This window comes from Mus musculus, chromosome 8, assembly GCF_000001635.26.
Source record: "Mus musculus strain C57BL/6J chromosome 8, GRCm38.p6 C57BL/6J".
Classification (NCBI taxonomy): Eukaryota; Metazoa; Chordata; class Mammalia; order Rodentia; family Muridae; genus Mus; species Mus musculus.
In genome coordinates this window covers 109,521,370-109,534,307 of record NC_000074.6, presented here as the reverse complement: position 1 = coordinate 109,534,307, position 12,938 = coordinate 109,521,370, and the positions used below count along the sequence as shown (strand labels likewise).

General features: G+C 48.4%; 1 protein-coding gene across 9 annotated transcripts in view; it reads right to left on the bottom strand.

The window, feature by feature from the left end:
• Positions 1-12,938, bottom strand: part of Pmfbp1 (polyamine modulated factor 1 binding protein 1) — a 164,828-nt gene that overhangs the window by 8,335 nt on the left and 143,555 nt on the right. For all 9 annotated transcript variants that reach the window (XM_011248452.1, XM_011248456.1, XM_011248453.1 and 6 more), the window contains 7 exons: positions 9,095-9,221; positions 8,839-8,996; positions 6,488-6,728; positions 3,967-4,156; positions 3,670-3,823; positions 2,505-2,672; positions 2,108-2,245 (listed from right to left, as the gene is read on the bottom strand). In XM_011248452.1, the coding sequence (XP_011246754.1) occupies positions 2,108-2,245; positions 2,505-2,672; positions 3,670-3,823; positions 3,967-4,156; positions 6,488-6,728; positions 8,839-8,996; positions 9,095-9,221 (1,176 nt within the window). The remainder of the gene's footprint in view (positions 1-2,107; positions 2,246-2,504; positions 2,673-3,669; positions 3,824-3,966; positions 4,157-6,487; positions 6,729-8,838; positions 8,997-9,094; positions 9,222-12,938) is intronic.

Genomic DNA, 12,938 nt, shown 5'->3' with positions numbered 1-12,938 from the left:
GCAAAGGACAAGATGCCTACTAGCGCTGCAGCCCGTCATCAAACCAAAGATACCGCCCAATGTGATAAGGCAAGACAAATAAAACAAAGATAAATATTACAAAGAAATATTTAGAGAACCGTGTTGTTTACAAATGGTCTAATTATCTTACTAAAAACAACCCATGAGCTGGAGGTGTGGCGTGTGCCTTTAATCCCAGCATGTAGGAAATAGAGGTGGGAGGGCCATGAGTTTGAGGCCAGCCTGGGCTAGTGAGACCCTGCCTCAAGATAAATGAGTTCATGGGCCTAGTGTACAAAAGGCTTGGGGCTTCATCTCTAGCAGCGGAGATGCACGTACACAAGGGCACACCTCGTGAGAATAAACAAAGCCGATGTATAAGCAAGCTAACTAAGATGTTCGTAGAATTAATATATACAAATGAATGAGGCTTTATATTACTATTAAAGATCATAAAATATAGTGGGGACGCAAGACAGTCAATAAATTCAAAAGTTCTTAATACATAGTTCCTTGTTTTCAAATAGCAAAAATTCCAAAAATAGAATATAGAATATATGAAAGAAAGCAAACTTAAGCCATTTCTGATAGCTACCATCAATTCAGTGGATCGATCACATCTATGGGAAATGCTTTTGTCAAAAGTTGAACATAAAAAAAAAGTTGAAAATGAGCTGGAGAGATGGCTCAGCAGTTAAGAGCACTGACTGCTCTTCCAGAGGTCCTGAGTTCAATTCCCAGCAACCACATAGTGGCTCACAACCATCTGTAATGGGATGTCATGCCTTCTTCTGGTGTGTCTGAAGACAGCTATAGTGTACTCATATACATAAAACAAATCTTTGAAAACAAAGAAGGCTCTACCTTGACTCTCAATGATGGCACCCTCTTAAAAAAAAGTTGAAAATGTTTACCACCTCCCAAAAAAACCCCAACCAGATCCCCTTTACTTTTGGAGCGGAAGGATTCTGATATTGGCGCTCTTTCTTCTAGATCTACATGGCTATCTTTTGACATCAGGCTCATACTGAACATTTCAGCAGCATTCCTTAGACAGAAGGAGTCTCCCCTGGAAGCTGAGTGACCAAGACCTCCAGATTTGCTGCTCCGGAGGACAAGACTCCGGGAATGCCAGTTCCTGCAACCATACACTGTATAAACTCAAAACTCGTTAGTGTCAATTACAAGTGCAAGGTCAGTTCTCAGGGGCAAGATATGGCCGTTGGTCACATCACCACTGGCTCAGACATGTAACCTTCTTGTTACCACAGTGCGTCACAAAGTGCTGTTGGGAAGGGCTCAATTTAAGCTTAGAGTCATCCTGCGACTTCAGATCTTTTTGTATTATGAAAGATTCAGGGAGGCCTGGGTTTTCATTTGTAGCTCAAGAGACTGGTCTTCTAAGTACTATGTATTTTTTTTTCTTGTCCAGAAAGGTATAATATATTCCGCTGGGGGAAGCATCACCTTGCGTGCTAGAGAAAGAGGGCATGCATTAGAGTTTGGATGATCCAGGTTCAAACACTCGTTCATCCCATCACTTGCTAATTAGTGGCCCTGGGATTCGGCCTTTCTTTCCTTTGTAAATGGGGGATCACAGTGATGTATATTCTGTTAAGAGGGACGTGGAGGGAGGGTACATCATCATAAAGAGAATGAACAAATTCAAGAGCAGCTCCTGGAAGAAGTCACAGCCCTGTGCCTTTCATCTGCAGAACGAAACGCGAGCCAGAACCAAGGGACCCTCGCCTGGCACCTTTCTGTGCTTTCCAATTAGGTTTGACGGTGTTCTCTCTCAAGTGGCTCCAAACAACGGAGTTCAGAGTTCTTTGTCTAATTTGGAACGGTGGAAGATTTGGTGGAAAATTCCAGGTAGTTTGGGGCAGGGGTTCCCCAAGTACGAAAAGAAACCTTTTACTTATGGAAGAACCAAACCGCACCCTCCTCATTTCCCACCTCAGATACCAGCATCTGGAGCCACCTCCCTCACCCATTAAAAGACAGGAGATGAGCTGTCAGGGCCTCTGAGCCTGTAGCCAGTGAAGGCAGAGAGAAGAGGAAGTGGTGTGAAGTCGAGGATCCCCTCTTTGGGGCTGCTTCTACTCACCTCCGCGTTGAGCTCTTGGATGACTTTCTGGGAGGAGTTGTATTTGTTGAGAGAGGAGTCCAGGTGTGAGGAACGGGAGGTCAACTCAGCCTGCAGGTTCTCCTTCTCTTCATCCAGCTTTCTCAAATGTTCCTTCGCCTGCTCCCCCATTAAACAGGGAAGCCCACCCCATCCCCCCAGACAGGTTAATCCGAAACCCCTTCTCTCCCCTCCCCTTCTCTGCCCTGTGGCTCCACAGAGCTCCTGCCTCTTCTCCTGACTGCTCCCCTTCTCTGCTTCCTCTGCTGAACTCTGAGCTCCCTGGCTGGCTGGCTGGCACCCTCTTGCCCCCCACCCCCCGCCGCCCCCACCCCGCATGCACGGTCTGATCATCCCAGATCCTCTCTCTGTCTCTCACCATCTTCTCTTTCCTTTTCGCTTCTTGTCGCAAAGCCTCGATCTCTTCCTCCAGTGCCTTCTCCTGTTCCTTACTCTTCTTCAGTTGCTCTCGTTTCTCCTCCAAGAGCCCTTTTATCTCCAGAAGTTCCTCCTCTAGCTTCCTTATGGAGTTTGTTAGCTCCCTTTGCTGAAAGGGTAGGTGGGGAAAAGACAGTTCCTTACTATTATATTTGGGGAAAGAAATCCAGACAGTTCTACACAAAGGAGGGGCCTCAGCAAATGTGGTAGGAACATTTGCTTCAATGCTCTGTAATAACTAAACCAATTTATGTATGGGGTCCAGTTGCTAGAATGGCAACCTTCTTGCCCATTTAACCAACTCTTTGAATGAAAAGCAAGGGCTGGTGAGATGGCTCAGTGGTTAAGAGCACCGACTGCTCTTCCAGAGGTCATGTAGTTCAAATTCCAGCAACCACATGGTGGCTCACAACCATCTGTAATGAGAAACAAGTAATAAAGAACCTTATGGGCCGGAGCGAGCGGGGCCTGGAGCAAGAGGGAGAAAGGGAAGGGGAGGGGTGGGTGAGCAAATCTTAGAAAGCACAAAAAGGATGTGTTGGGGATCAGAGACTTTCAATCGATGGACAAAGGCAGCCTGCGACCATCAGAAGAGTGGTAGGGTCAGGGGGTGAGCATTTGAATACCAGGTCCCCAGTTGTTGGCACTGTTTTCAGGGGAAGGTTAGGAGGCGTGGCCTTGCTGGGGGAAGTATGTCACTGGGAATGGGCTCTGAGAATGTAAGGCCTTGTCCTATTTCTGCTTTGTGCTTGTGGCTCATGTTGAGACCTCAAACCATCCTGTTCCAGCCAGCATGTCTACCAATCCCTTCCTCACCCCCTACCCCTGCCCTGCCATGATGGACTCAGACCCACTGATGGACATAAACCCAAATAAGTAGTTTCCTTGGTATTGCTCTTTTATTACAACCAAGTAACCAATATGGCAATCTGCATTGTCCTCTGGTTATTTTTAAACAAAATCTTTGAAAGCACTTACTATCGGCCGTGGGAACTGGTTCTTCGTAAGTGGCTGGCATAGCGGTCTAACGCAAATGTCTGGAAGGTTATACAGACTGAACTGCTCGGTCGCAGGCAGTCCAGGCTGCCGCCTGCTTGCTCTCTCACCTTTTGCTCAGAGACTTGGGTGCTGTGAAATAGCTCATCTATCTTTTTCTCGTCTTCATCCAGTGTCTTCTGAAGCAGCGACTTTTCCTTCTCTGCATTCGAAAGCCTTCTCTGGCCTTCAGAGAGTTCCGAGCTCAGCTCCTGTAACCGTTGCCTACAGCAAGGTGGTCCCGGGAAGAACTTCAGAGCCTGTGGTGCTGGGCTGGGGAGATGGTCCCACCCTAGGGCCTGCCATCTTACTACCCTCCTTCTGGGCCGCTGCCAACCTGTGGGGCTGGGGGGCCAGGGCCCGGGTACCTGTTGTGTTTTCGTTCCTCCTCAATTTTCGAAGACTCCTTCTGTAGCTTATGCAACTGGCTCTGCAGATCCTTAATGACCTCTTCCTTCTGCTTGTCCTGGAGAAGGCAGTTCTCGATTTTCCGATGAGCATCCTCTAGGCTGCTGGCAGAGAGGTGCGCTTCCTCCTTACTCTGGGTTAGATTCTGATCTGAAGAAGCCAAGGAGGGCTCCGTGTGGGAGGGAGCGCCATCGAATGCTTGGTCAGGGCTCACTAAAGACTAACTCTCTTATTCCGTGAAGCACGCACTTCAGTTCTCAGCCTGTCTTTGCCTCTCCTGATGCCATCAGGAGCTCTGCTAAATTGTCTGCCTTCAACTACCCGTCAGCCATGGATTCCTCCCTGACTAAAAAGAAGCAAATTGCTAGAAACTGTTCAGCATCTCCTGTGTAGCTCATTCTGCCAGTAGGGACACATCTGGGTCCTTAAGGAGTTTAGTCTGTTGAGTGTTATGATTATCTACCTATTACAGAGAATACAGAAATGTCATTCATTCATTCATTCATTCATTCATTCATTCATTCATTGGTGCTGGGGACCAAGCACACACAAAGCACAGCACATGTTCTGCCACCAAGCTACATCCTGGCCTGAGAACTCTGCTGTGCTAAACTCGCCCTGTCCCTGGACTCGGCTGCGACAGATGTGGATGGACTTGTGAGGAGGGAGGGAGGCTGATTCACACTGAGGAGGAGGATTGCTCTAGGGAGGGGATTGTTGAAACAAATGTACTGTAAAGAGCTTGCAGGAGAGGGATGACTGTTTAAGCTGGGATGGACAATGGGAGGCTGCGGCTGGGCAAGAAGGTAGATCAGAGGGCGATCAGAAGCTTGACGATGGCCTGAGAGAGATGCTGAGACTGGTGGCAGTAACCAGAGACCCATGGAGGGGAAAGAACACGTTAGGAAAGTCCCAGGGCAAAGTTGGGCACAGAGGTGTAAACTGGAGGCAGAGGCAGGAAGAGCCTTAGGGGACCAACCTGGTCTACAGGGTGCATTTTAGGCCAGCCAAAGCCACATAGTGTGGCAGTGTCTCAAATAAATGAAGACAAACAAACAGGAATGTATTTGATTGGAGAAGACTTCCGGCAATATCCTTCCAACCCCCTTCTTTCGCTGAGGAAAGAGGCCTGGTTGAAATGTCATTGGGGATGTGTGTGTGTGTGTGTGTATGTGTGTGTGTATACATTATATATATATTTTGGGGGGGGGGAGTTGAGTGTGTTTCTTTACCCTACTCTTGTTTAAACATAGTCCTCCCATTCCTTCCCTGAAGTGCCCCAGTCTGGTATACTGAGAAGAAGAGATGGTGTCTTTGAAGAAGGAATCAGATATTTTGTAAAAAGGAGTCAGGAAGACTTTAAAAAAAAACATAAAAACAAGCACAGAAGAGATTATTTTCTAGTTTGGAACAGCTGTGGGGGGGGGCAGGGTGCTGAGGAGATGCTGTCCTTCTAAGGCAGGGTTCATTACAGCTGCAAAGTTTCTGAGGAGGAAGCTCGTGAAAAAAAGTGAATATGGAACTGGAGAGGGTGGGGGCAGCACCTGCCGGGATGGAGGACTCTGGTCGGGGCATGGAGACAAGAAAATATGTGTGAGGTCTGTGTCAGACTGAGAATATATATAGAATTTATATAGAATTCTATAAAGCCAAGGGATGAGTGGGTGGCTAACCCTGTCAGGGCAGAGCTATGGAGAGAAGCCTGGTTTTGGATCTTCTAGTTACATCCAATTCACCTAGAGTTGAGTGCGAGTGGCCAATGCAGCGAGTTTCATGAGCTCTCAAGGTTGTCTAACTATCAAGATAAGAACATTGTCCCCGAGCCAAGTGTGTTGGTGCACACCTTTAATCCTAGCACTCGGGAGGCAGAGGCGGGCAGATCTTTGTGAGTTCGAGGCCAGCCTGATCTTCAAAGACAGTTTCAGGACAGCCAGGGCTGTTACACAGAGAAATTCTATCTTGAAAAATGAAAACAAACAAACAAAAACAAAAACAAAAACAAAAAACAAAAAACAAAAAACCCCAAAACCACCCCAAAACACTGTCATCATCCCAAAGAAACCCCAGTACCCAAGGTTGAGAAGAGATTGGTGAGCGGAGGAAGCAGAGAACACATGCTCGGAGAGGGGAGAACACATGCTATAGAACAAACAGAGCATGTGTAGGAGCCAAAAGGAGTGGGCAGGATTGAAAGCAAGGGAGAGGGAGGGAGAGCCAAGATATGTGAAGGGCTTGGAGAAGACAGAGCCAAAACACAATGTCAGGAAGCAAATGCAGAGCCCTGTCCTCTCGGGGGCAGTCATTCATCTAAGGTGGCTGAGGGAATGGTGGGACCAGGAGGCGAGAGCAGGGGCTTCAGAGGGGTTCTGGGTTTAAGAGGCGAGAGTTCAGGAGAGTCGAGAGAACTCCTGGGAGCTACAAGATGAAGCTGTGGGGGGTGTGGAGAGAGAGGGTTGGAAGTGTGGTGAGTCTGCGTCTCACCTGACACCTTCAGCTGCTCCCTGGCCTCCTCGAGGCTATCCTTGAGCTTCTGGATCTCGGCCCGCAGGGCCTCGCAGTCTATTTTGGATGTGCTTTGCCTAGCTTCTTGGAGGCTGGTGTCCAGTTCTTTGGTTGTACACTGTAGCTTCTCCAGCTCTGCCTCTTTCTCTCTGAGGCTGTTCTGCACCTGCATCAGATTCTTCTCCAGCTCGTGCAGCCTCTCATCCTTGTCTTGGAGCAACTGAGGAGGTCAAAGAAGAGACGCTGGGAAAGGCCCACGTACCAGCCACGGGTGCCGTCACAAGTTATACGGCATCTCCGTGCACACCACTGGCACGCAGTGCTGGGATGTCCCAAGGAGATTCTGCCTGGGCTCCTTGCTATGCCATTTTGGGTTCTCTCAGGCTATTTTTCACTGAAGCAGCCAGATGGGAACTTTCAGATCGCAAGCCAGAGCTACCTGTGTTCAAAACCCTCTGCTGGCTCCGTCCTGACTTGGAAAAAGGCCCAGGTCTTTTTTTTCCCTTTCTCTCTCTCTCTCTCTCTCTCTCTCTTTCTTTTCTTTTTTTTGAGACAGGGTTTCTCTGTGTGTAGCCCTGGCTGTCCTGGAACTCACTCTGTAGACCAGGCTGGCCTCGAACTCAGAAATCCGCCTGCCCCTGCCTCCCAAGTACTGGGATTAAAGGTGTGTGCCATCACTGCCCGGCCAAGGCCTAAGTCTTTACAGCCACATCCCAGGAGGCTCATGATTTGGTTCTACTTAGGCTACCTGTCTGGCTTTGCACCCAGGAAACCACACCCATCTCGGCTTCCTGAACCTGGTGGGGTCTTTGTGCTTGCTGTGCCCTCTGTCTGGGCTGTTCTTCCTTAAGACACCTGCCTTCAGCTCTCTCTCAGAGTATTAGCCATGACACCATGGGGCCAACCTGGTAGTTCTGTCCCTGCGTTCCAGTCTCTGCCCAGTGTCGCCTTATCAGAGATAAGTTCTCTAGTACCACCCAGTACAACAGCCACCAAGCTGTTTCAGGAGTTTGTCCGTCTCCGCTGCAGTTCTTTCAGGATTCACATGTTAACTTTGTTCCTCGCTGGGACCCATCTCCGTGTGCAACATGTGGTGTGAGTGCCGTGAGTCCAGGGTGGTAGCATGTTTCGTGGTGTGTGTGTCAGGGCGTAGAACTGTGTTTAGCATATTGTAAGCACTCAAGAGTGCTGAATGAGGTGGCTGGAGAGATGGCTCAGTGGTGAAGAACATCGACCACTCTTCCAAAGGTCCTGAGTTCAATTCCCAGCAACCACATGGTGGCTCACAGCCATCTGTAATGGGATTTGGTGCCCTCTTCTGTTGTGTCTGAAGACAGCTACAGTGTACTTACATATAATAAATAAATAAATCTTAAAAAAAATAGGCTGAATGAATCTACCTATAGACTCTTTGCTTTTTTTTTTTTTTTTTTATTGCTCTACTCTTCTGGATGCTTCTATTTTGACTGGTGGGTTTCAGCCTTATTTTAACACAAGAGGTTTTAATGATGAAAAATCGACTTATTCTTTTTCATAGCACCAAGGAAAGTATAGGGTTTGATTGTGCTAACCATTAAGGCTTGTACTGGTTTCAAAAATCTTCCTGTTATTGGCAACTGGTTCTCGGCTTTTCCAGGAGCAGGTTTGTTTATTTATTTATTTATTATTAGATATTTTCTTTATATACATTTCAAATGCTATCCCGAAAGTTCCCTATACCCTCCCTCCGCCCTGCTCCCCTACCCACCCACTCCCACTTCTTGGCCCTGGCATTCCCCTGTACTGGGGTATATAAAGTTTGCAATACCAAGGGGCCTCTCTTCCTAGTGATGGCCGACTAGGCATCTTCTGCTACTTATGCAGCTAGAGACACGAGCTCTGGGGGTACTGGTTAGTTCATATTGTTGTCAGGAACAGGTTTATAATGGTGATGTAGGCTACAGCATGGTTCCACTAATGTTCCATATGCTCAGATTAATATATGCAAAAGATCACTATGAATGTGTGTGTGTGTGCGCTCACACGTGTGTGCATCTAATTTGTTTTTTTTTTGACACAGGGGATCATTATGGAGCCTAGGCTGGCTTTGAACTTGTAATCCTCCTGCCCCAGCCTCCTAAATGCTGGGATTGCAGGCATTCACACCTCCCCACCCAGCTTCACACCAAGTTCTCACTTGTTATTGGAAAGTTGTGTGAGTGATGTCTGGCTGGAGGAGTCCTTGGTCTCTAAAGCAGCCACCTAAGGCAGGGGAAGCTCCTGGCCAAGACTGGCTTTTCACCCTTGCCCTCTTGGCTGCTCCAATCAGGACCCACGGAGGGCTAGCTCACCTTGTCCTTCTTCAGGGACAGCTTCTGTGACTCTGTGTACTGTTGCTGCAGATCTTGCAGCCGGTACTGCAGGAAGACAGTCTCCTTGTCCTTCTTCTCGATGACGCAGGACGTCTCTTCCCGCAGCCCATGTAGATCTAGCTCCAGCTTCATCATGTCTAGTGTGGGTAAGACAACGCTGTCTCAGAGGCCTCAGAGGCTGGGCGCCCTCGGGGTCTCCCCGGTTGCAGCTCACGGGCCTCTGAGCCTCTTTTACCCTTCATGATCTTTTTCTTCTGTTCTGACACAGCTTCCAGCTCCATGCGCAGGTCCTTCACAAGGTTCTGGTACTCCTCCACGTGCAGGCACTGGCTGTCTTTCTGCTCTTGCAGGTGCTTCAGGATCTGAAGGAAGCAGAGCAGGATGGGAGGACAAAGGAGGCAAACTCCTCCCTCCCTCCGTCCCTTCCTTCATTCCTCCCTCCGTCCCTCCTTCTTCCCTTCCTCCTCCCATTCCTTCTCCCTCCCTCCTTTCCCCCTCCTCTTTCCCTTCCTCCCTCCCTCCCTCCTTCCCTCCCTTCCTTCCTTCCTTCCTTCCTTCCTTCCTTCCTTCCTTCCTTCCCTTCCCTTCCCTTCCTCCTTCCCTCCTCTTTCCCTTCCTCCCTCCCTCCCTTCTTCCCTCCCTCCCTCTCTTCCTTCCTTCCTTCCTTCCTTCCTTCCTTCCTTCCTTCCTTCCTTCCTTCCTTCCTTCCTTCCATGTTTTCTATTTCTTTAGTGTGTGCATGTGTGTGCAGGCAAGTGTTTGTGTGTGTGTGTGTGTGTGAGTGTGTACACGTGAGCCAGAGGTTGATTTCCGGTGTCTTCCTCAATCATTCTCCACGTTATTTGTTTGTTTGTTTGTAATTTATTTTTGAGACAGCGACTCTTACTGGCTCTCACCCACTTAGCTAGACTGGCTCCCAGGACCTGTCTCTGCTTCCTCAGTTCTGAGATCAGACATGTAACTTCATATTTGGTTTTTTTGTATGAGTCCTTGGTGTCAGAGTCAGACACCCATGCTTGCATAACAAGCACTTTTGACTCAACCATCTCTTTAACCTTTGGAGGATTTTCTCTCAGGCAAAATGTCCATTGTCTAACCACCCGGGGACAGTCAGCAGAGAAGAGAGTATCAAGAGGCCAGTGAGGGCACAGGGAAAAGACCTCTAGTGGCTGGAGTTCCTCAGGGGTGATGAAAATATTCTAGACTCAGACAGTGGTAACTGTTGCCTAATCTTGTGACTATACTAACCACCAATGTGTTTTTATCTCAATCTAACAGACATTTAAAATAACGCATCTTGAGAGGGAATGGAAGACTTACCATACTCACACAGAATGCCATCTTGGCAACAATATATCTAATGGAGTTTCCAGCTAGGAACCATCCTAGGTACCAGGGAGAGTGGAACATAGAACACAGACAAATCCTTGCCTGAGGAAGCTGGTCTTTAGCAGTGAGAGACAGTGATGATAAGAGTGACTTACAGAGCTAGCCAGAGGTCGGTGAGGGCTATGGAAGATACTACAGAGCAAAGCAAACTCGGTGGTGTGCACAGGGTGTGGCGGGAAGGGTGTATGCTGCCTTTATAAATAGGAAGGCGGGTTGACCTCATTGGGAGGAGATCTCCATATAGGGACTTCCTGGACAAGGGTCAAGGAAGGCATGCTGGGATACCTACAAGAAAGCTTTGGCACAGGGACTGACAGGCCATGGACAGGGAACTAGATGGAGGCCAAAGAGGAGGATCGAAGGGTTACCATGGAAACAGTGGAGGAGGAGTGGGAAGAGATGAAGAACTGTGGTCCACCCCATTGTGCTGGGGACAGGGTTTCTTCAAGTATTTCCTTTCATTCTAAAGAAGGCATGGCCTTCCCAGTGCTGAGGAGGAAGAGTGTGGGGCTGAGGCTGGAAATGGACTGTCTGGCATCCAGGGTCCTGGGGGAATTGTTAGGTGATTTTTAAGTCAGTAGGGAGAGCTGCAGCATAAAGACAGAGGTGACAGCTAGAGAAATGCAGGGCAAGTCACCCAGTGACCCTGTGTGGGGCTTCAAAGACTTACAGCAACCCGTGTCAACTGTGGGAAGGAGAGTTTTCTGGGGGAAGCTGATGTACTACTGACAGCACATCTGGACAAGGGGAAGTAAGTTTGGATAGAAAATACAAAATGGTGGGGGGAAGGTTGTTACGGCTAAACTTTATGTCAGCCTGACAAGATCAACAAACCTCTGAGAATGTCTATGGGACTGTTTTCAGAAACGTTCAGTTAAGATGGCCGACCCACCGGGGATGTTGGGCTGGGGTTCTGGAGTGAATGCAAAGGAGAAAGCATGCTTGGCCTCCAATGTTCATCTCTCTCTGCCTCCTGACTGTGGATACAATGTGGCCCGCCACCCCACGCTCCTGGGCCAGACTCATTGCCAAGAGGACACATGGCTACATTCTCAAAGTGTGGGTCAAAATAAACCTTTCTTCCCTTAAGGTGTGCCCTGCCAGGTGTTTTGGTCACAGTAAGGAGAAAAGTAATACACTGTCTCTCTGCTCTCTCTCCCTCTGCCCCTCCCCCTCCCCCTCCCCTCCCCTCCCCCCTCCCCCTCCCTCTCTGCCCCTCTCCCCATCTCTCTCAGAGAAGCAGGCATGATTTCAAAGTGGCTATCTATGAGAGGATGTTGTGTAGCCCTTTCCTCTGAGATTGAAACTTTTCACCCTGAAGGGAAGCTTCTTGGACCGGAAGGTCAACAATTCAGACTAACTTCCGGATGGCAGTCCCTGAAACCGACCAGATTCACCAGACCCCTCCCCGCCAGAGAAAGTGAAAAAGGCAGCCGAGGGTCTCTCTTAGACAAGACAACCTACAAAGACCTTGAGGCCAGACCAGCTGCCTGGAAGAAGCAGAAGTCAGCTGAGATATCTGGAAGATGCATAGATCAACTGAATCCCCTGGCAAGGATGCTCTCCAGGCAGTGCAGTGACCTCCAGGTTCCCAGCCATTGTGAGCTGTCACCCATGCTGGGGGAAGCTTTGGCAAGCAGTGTCTTTGAGACATTTCTACTTCTGGAAGTCACCCCTTACCCATATTCTGGTAAGTAACCCCAAGAGAACGCATTGGCACACCAAGCTGGACCTCGGTGGTCTCCACACTTTTGTCAATGGTATCCCCTATTTGAACTGAGATGCCCAGATGAGATGCGTATGCTGTGTCTCCCCAGGAAAAAGGCTTGTCACACAACAGATGGTGTCACAGGTCCGGATGTGACCGCCACCATTTAAACAGACAGGGATGACATTCGTCATTCTAAGGATGAACCTCAAAGCTCAGTATCCATGCTACAGTCATCTGAGCTGCTGGGATTGCAAAGTCTTGAAGAGTCTGCCTGACCACTAGAGGTTGCCTTAGAGAGCCTGTGTGTTGTCTCCTTTCTTAGGCCCTTCTCTATTCTTAACTGTGTGCTCCATCTCCATCCAGACCCATGCAAGCTTGCATGCATTCTCCTTAATATTATTAAGTTGGTTCTGTCATAGACATCATGTGTAGGCATGACAGACTCAAGAACTCACCTCTGGGTCTGTTTTGGAGATTTGTTTACGTGGCTTAACTTCTTGTTTATTATTTAGAATCAACTTGCAATTGCACTCCTAAAAATATTTTACGTGCGTGCACGTGAGTTTGTGTGTGGGTAAGTGCGTGTGAGTGCCAGTGACCGTGGGGGTTACACTCCTATGGCTAAAGTTACTGGAGGTTATGAACCATCTGATATAGGTGCTGGGAACCAAACTTGGGTCCTTTGCCACTTGAGAGCTTTTAAGTGCTTGAGTCATTTCCTTAGACCAAGTTTTGATACTGCTTTGAAGCTACAGAATAAGAAAGAAAAAGACTAATGGGCTTGTATTGATAACTTTCCCCATATTTTCATCTCTGGACAGATTCTATAAGTTTGTAGAGTCTGAATCTGTCAAGCCAACAGGAGTACTATCCTGCTAGGGTGTAACCTTAGAAGTGGATAAGAAGGTGGGTGAGTTCTACAGTCTACCTAACATTGCCACGGTCTTTGGGCTGGAGTATGTTATCCATAGTAGTTTTG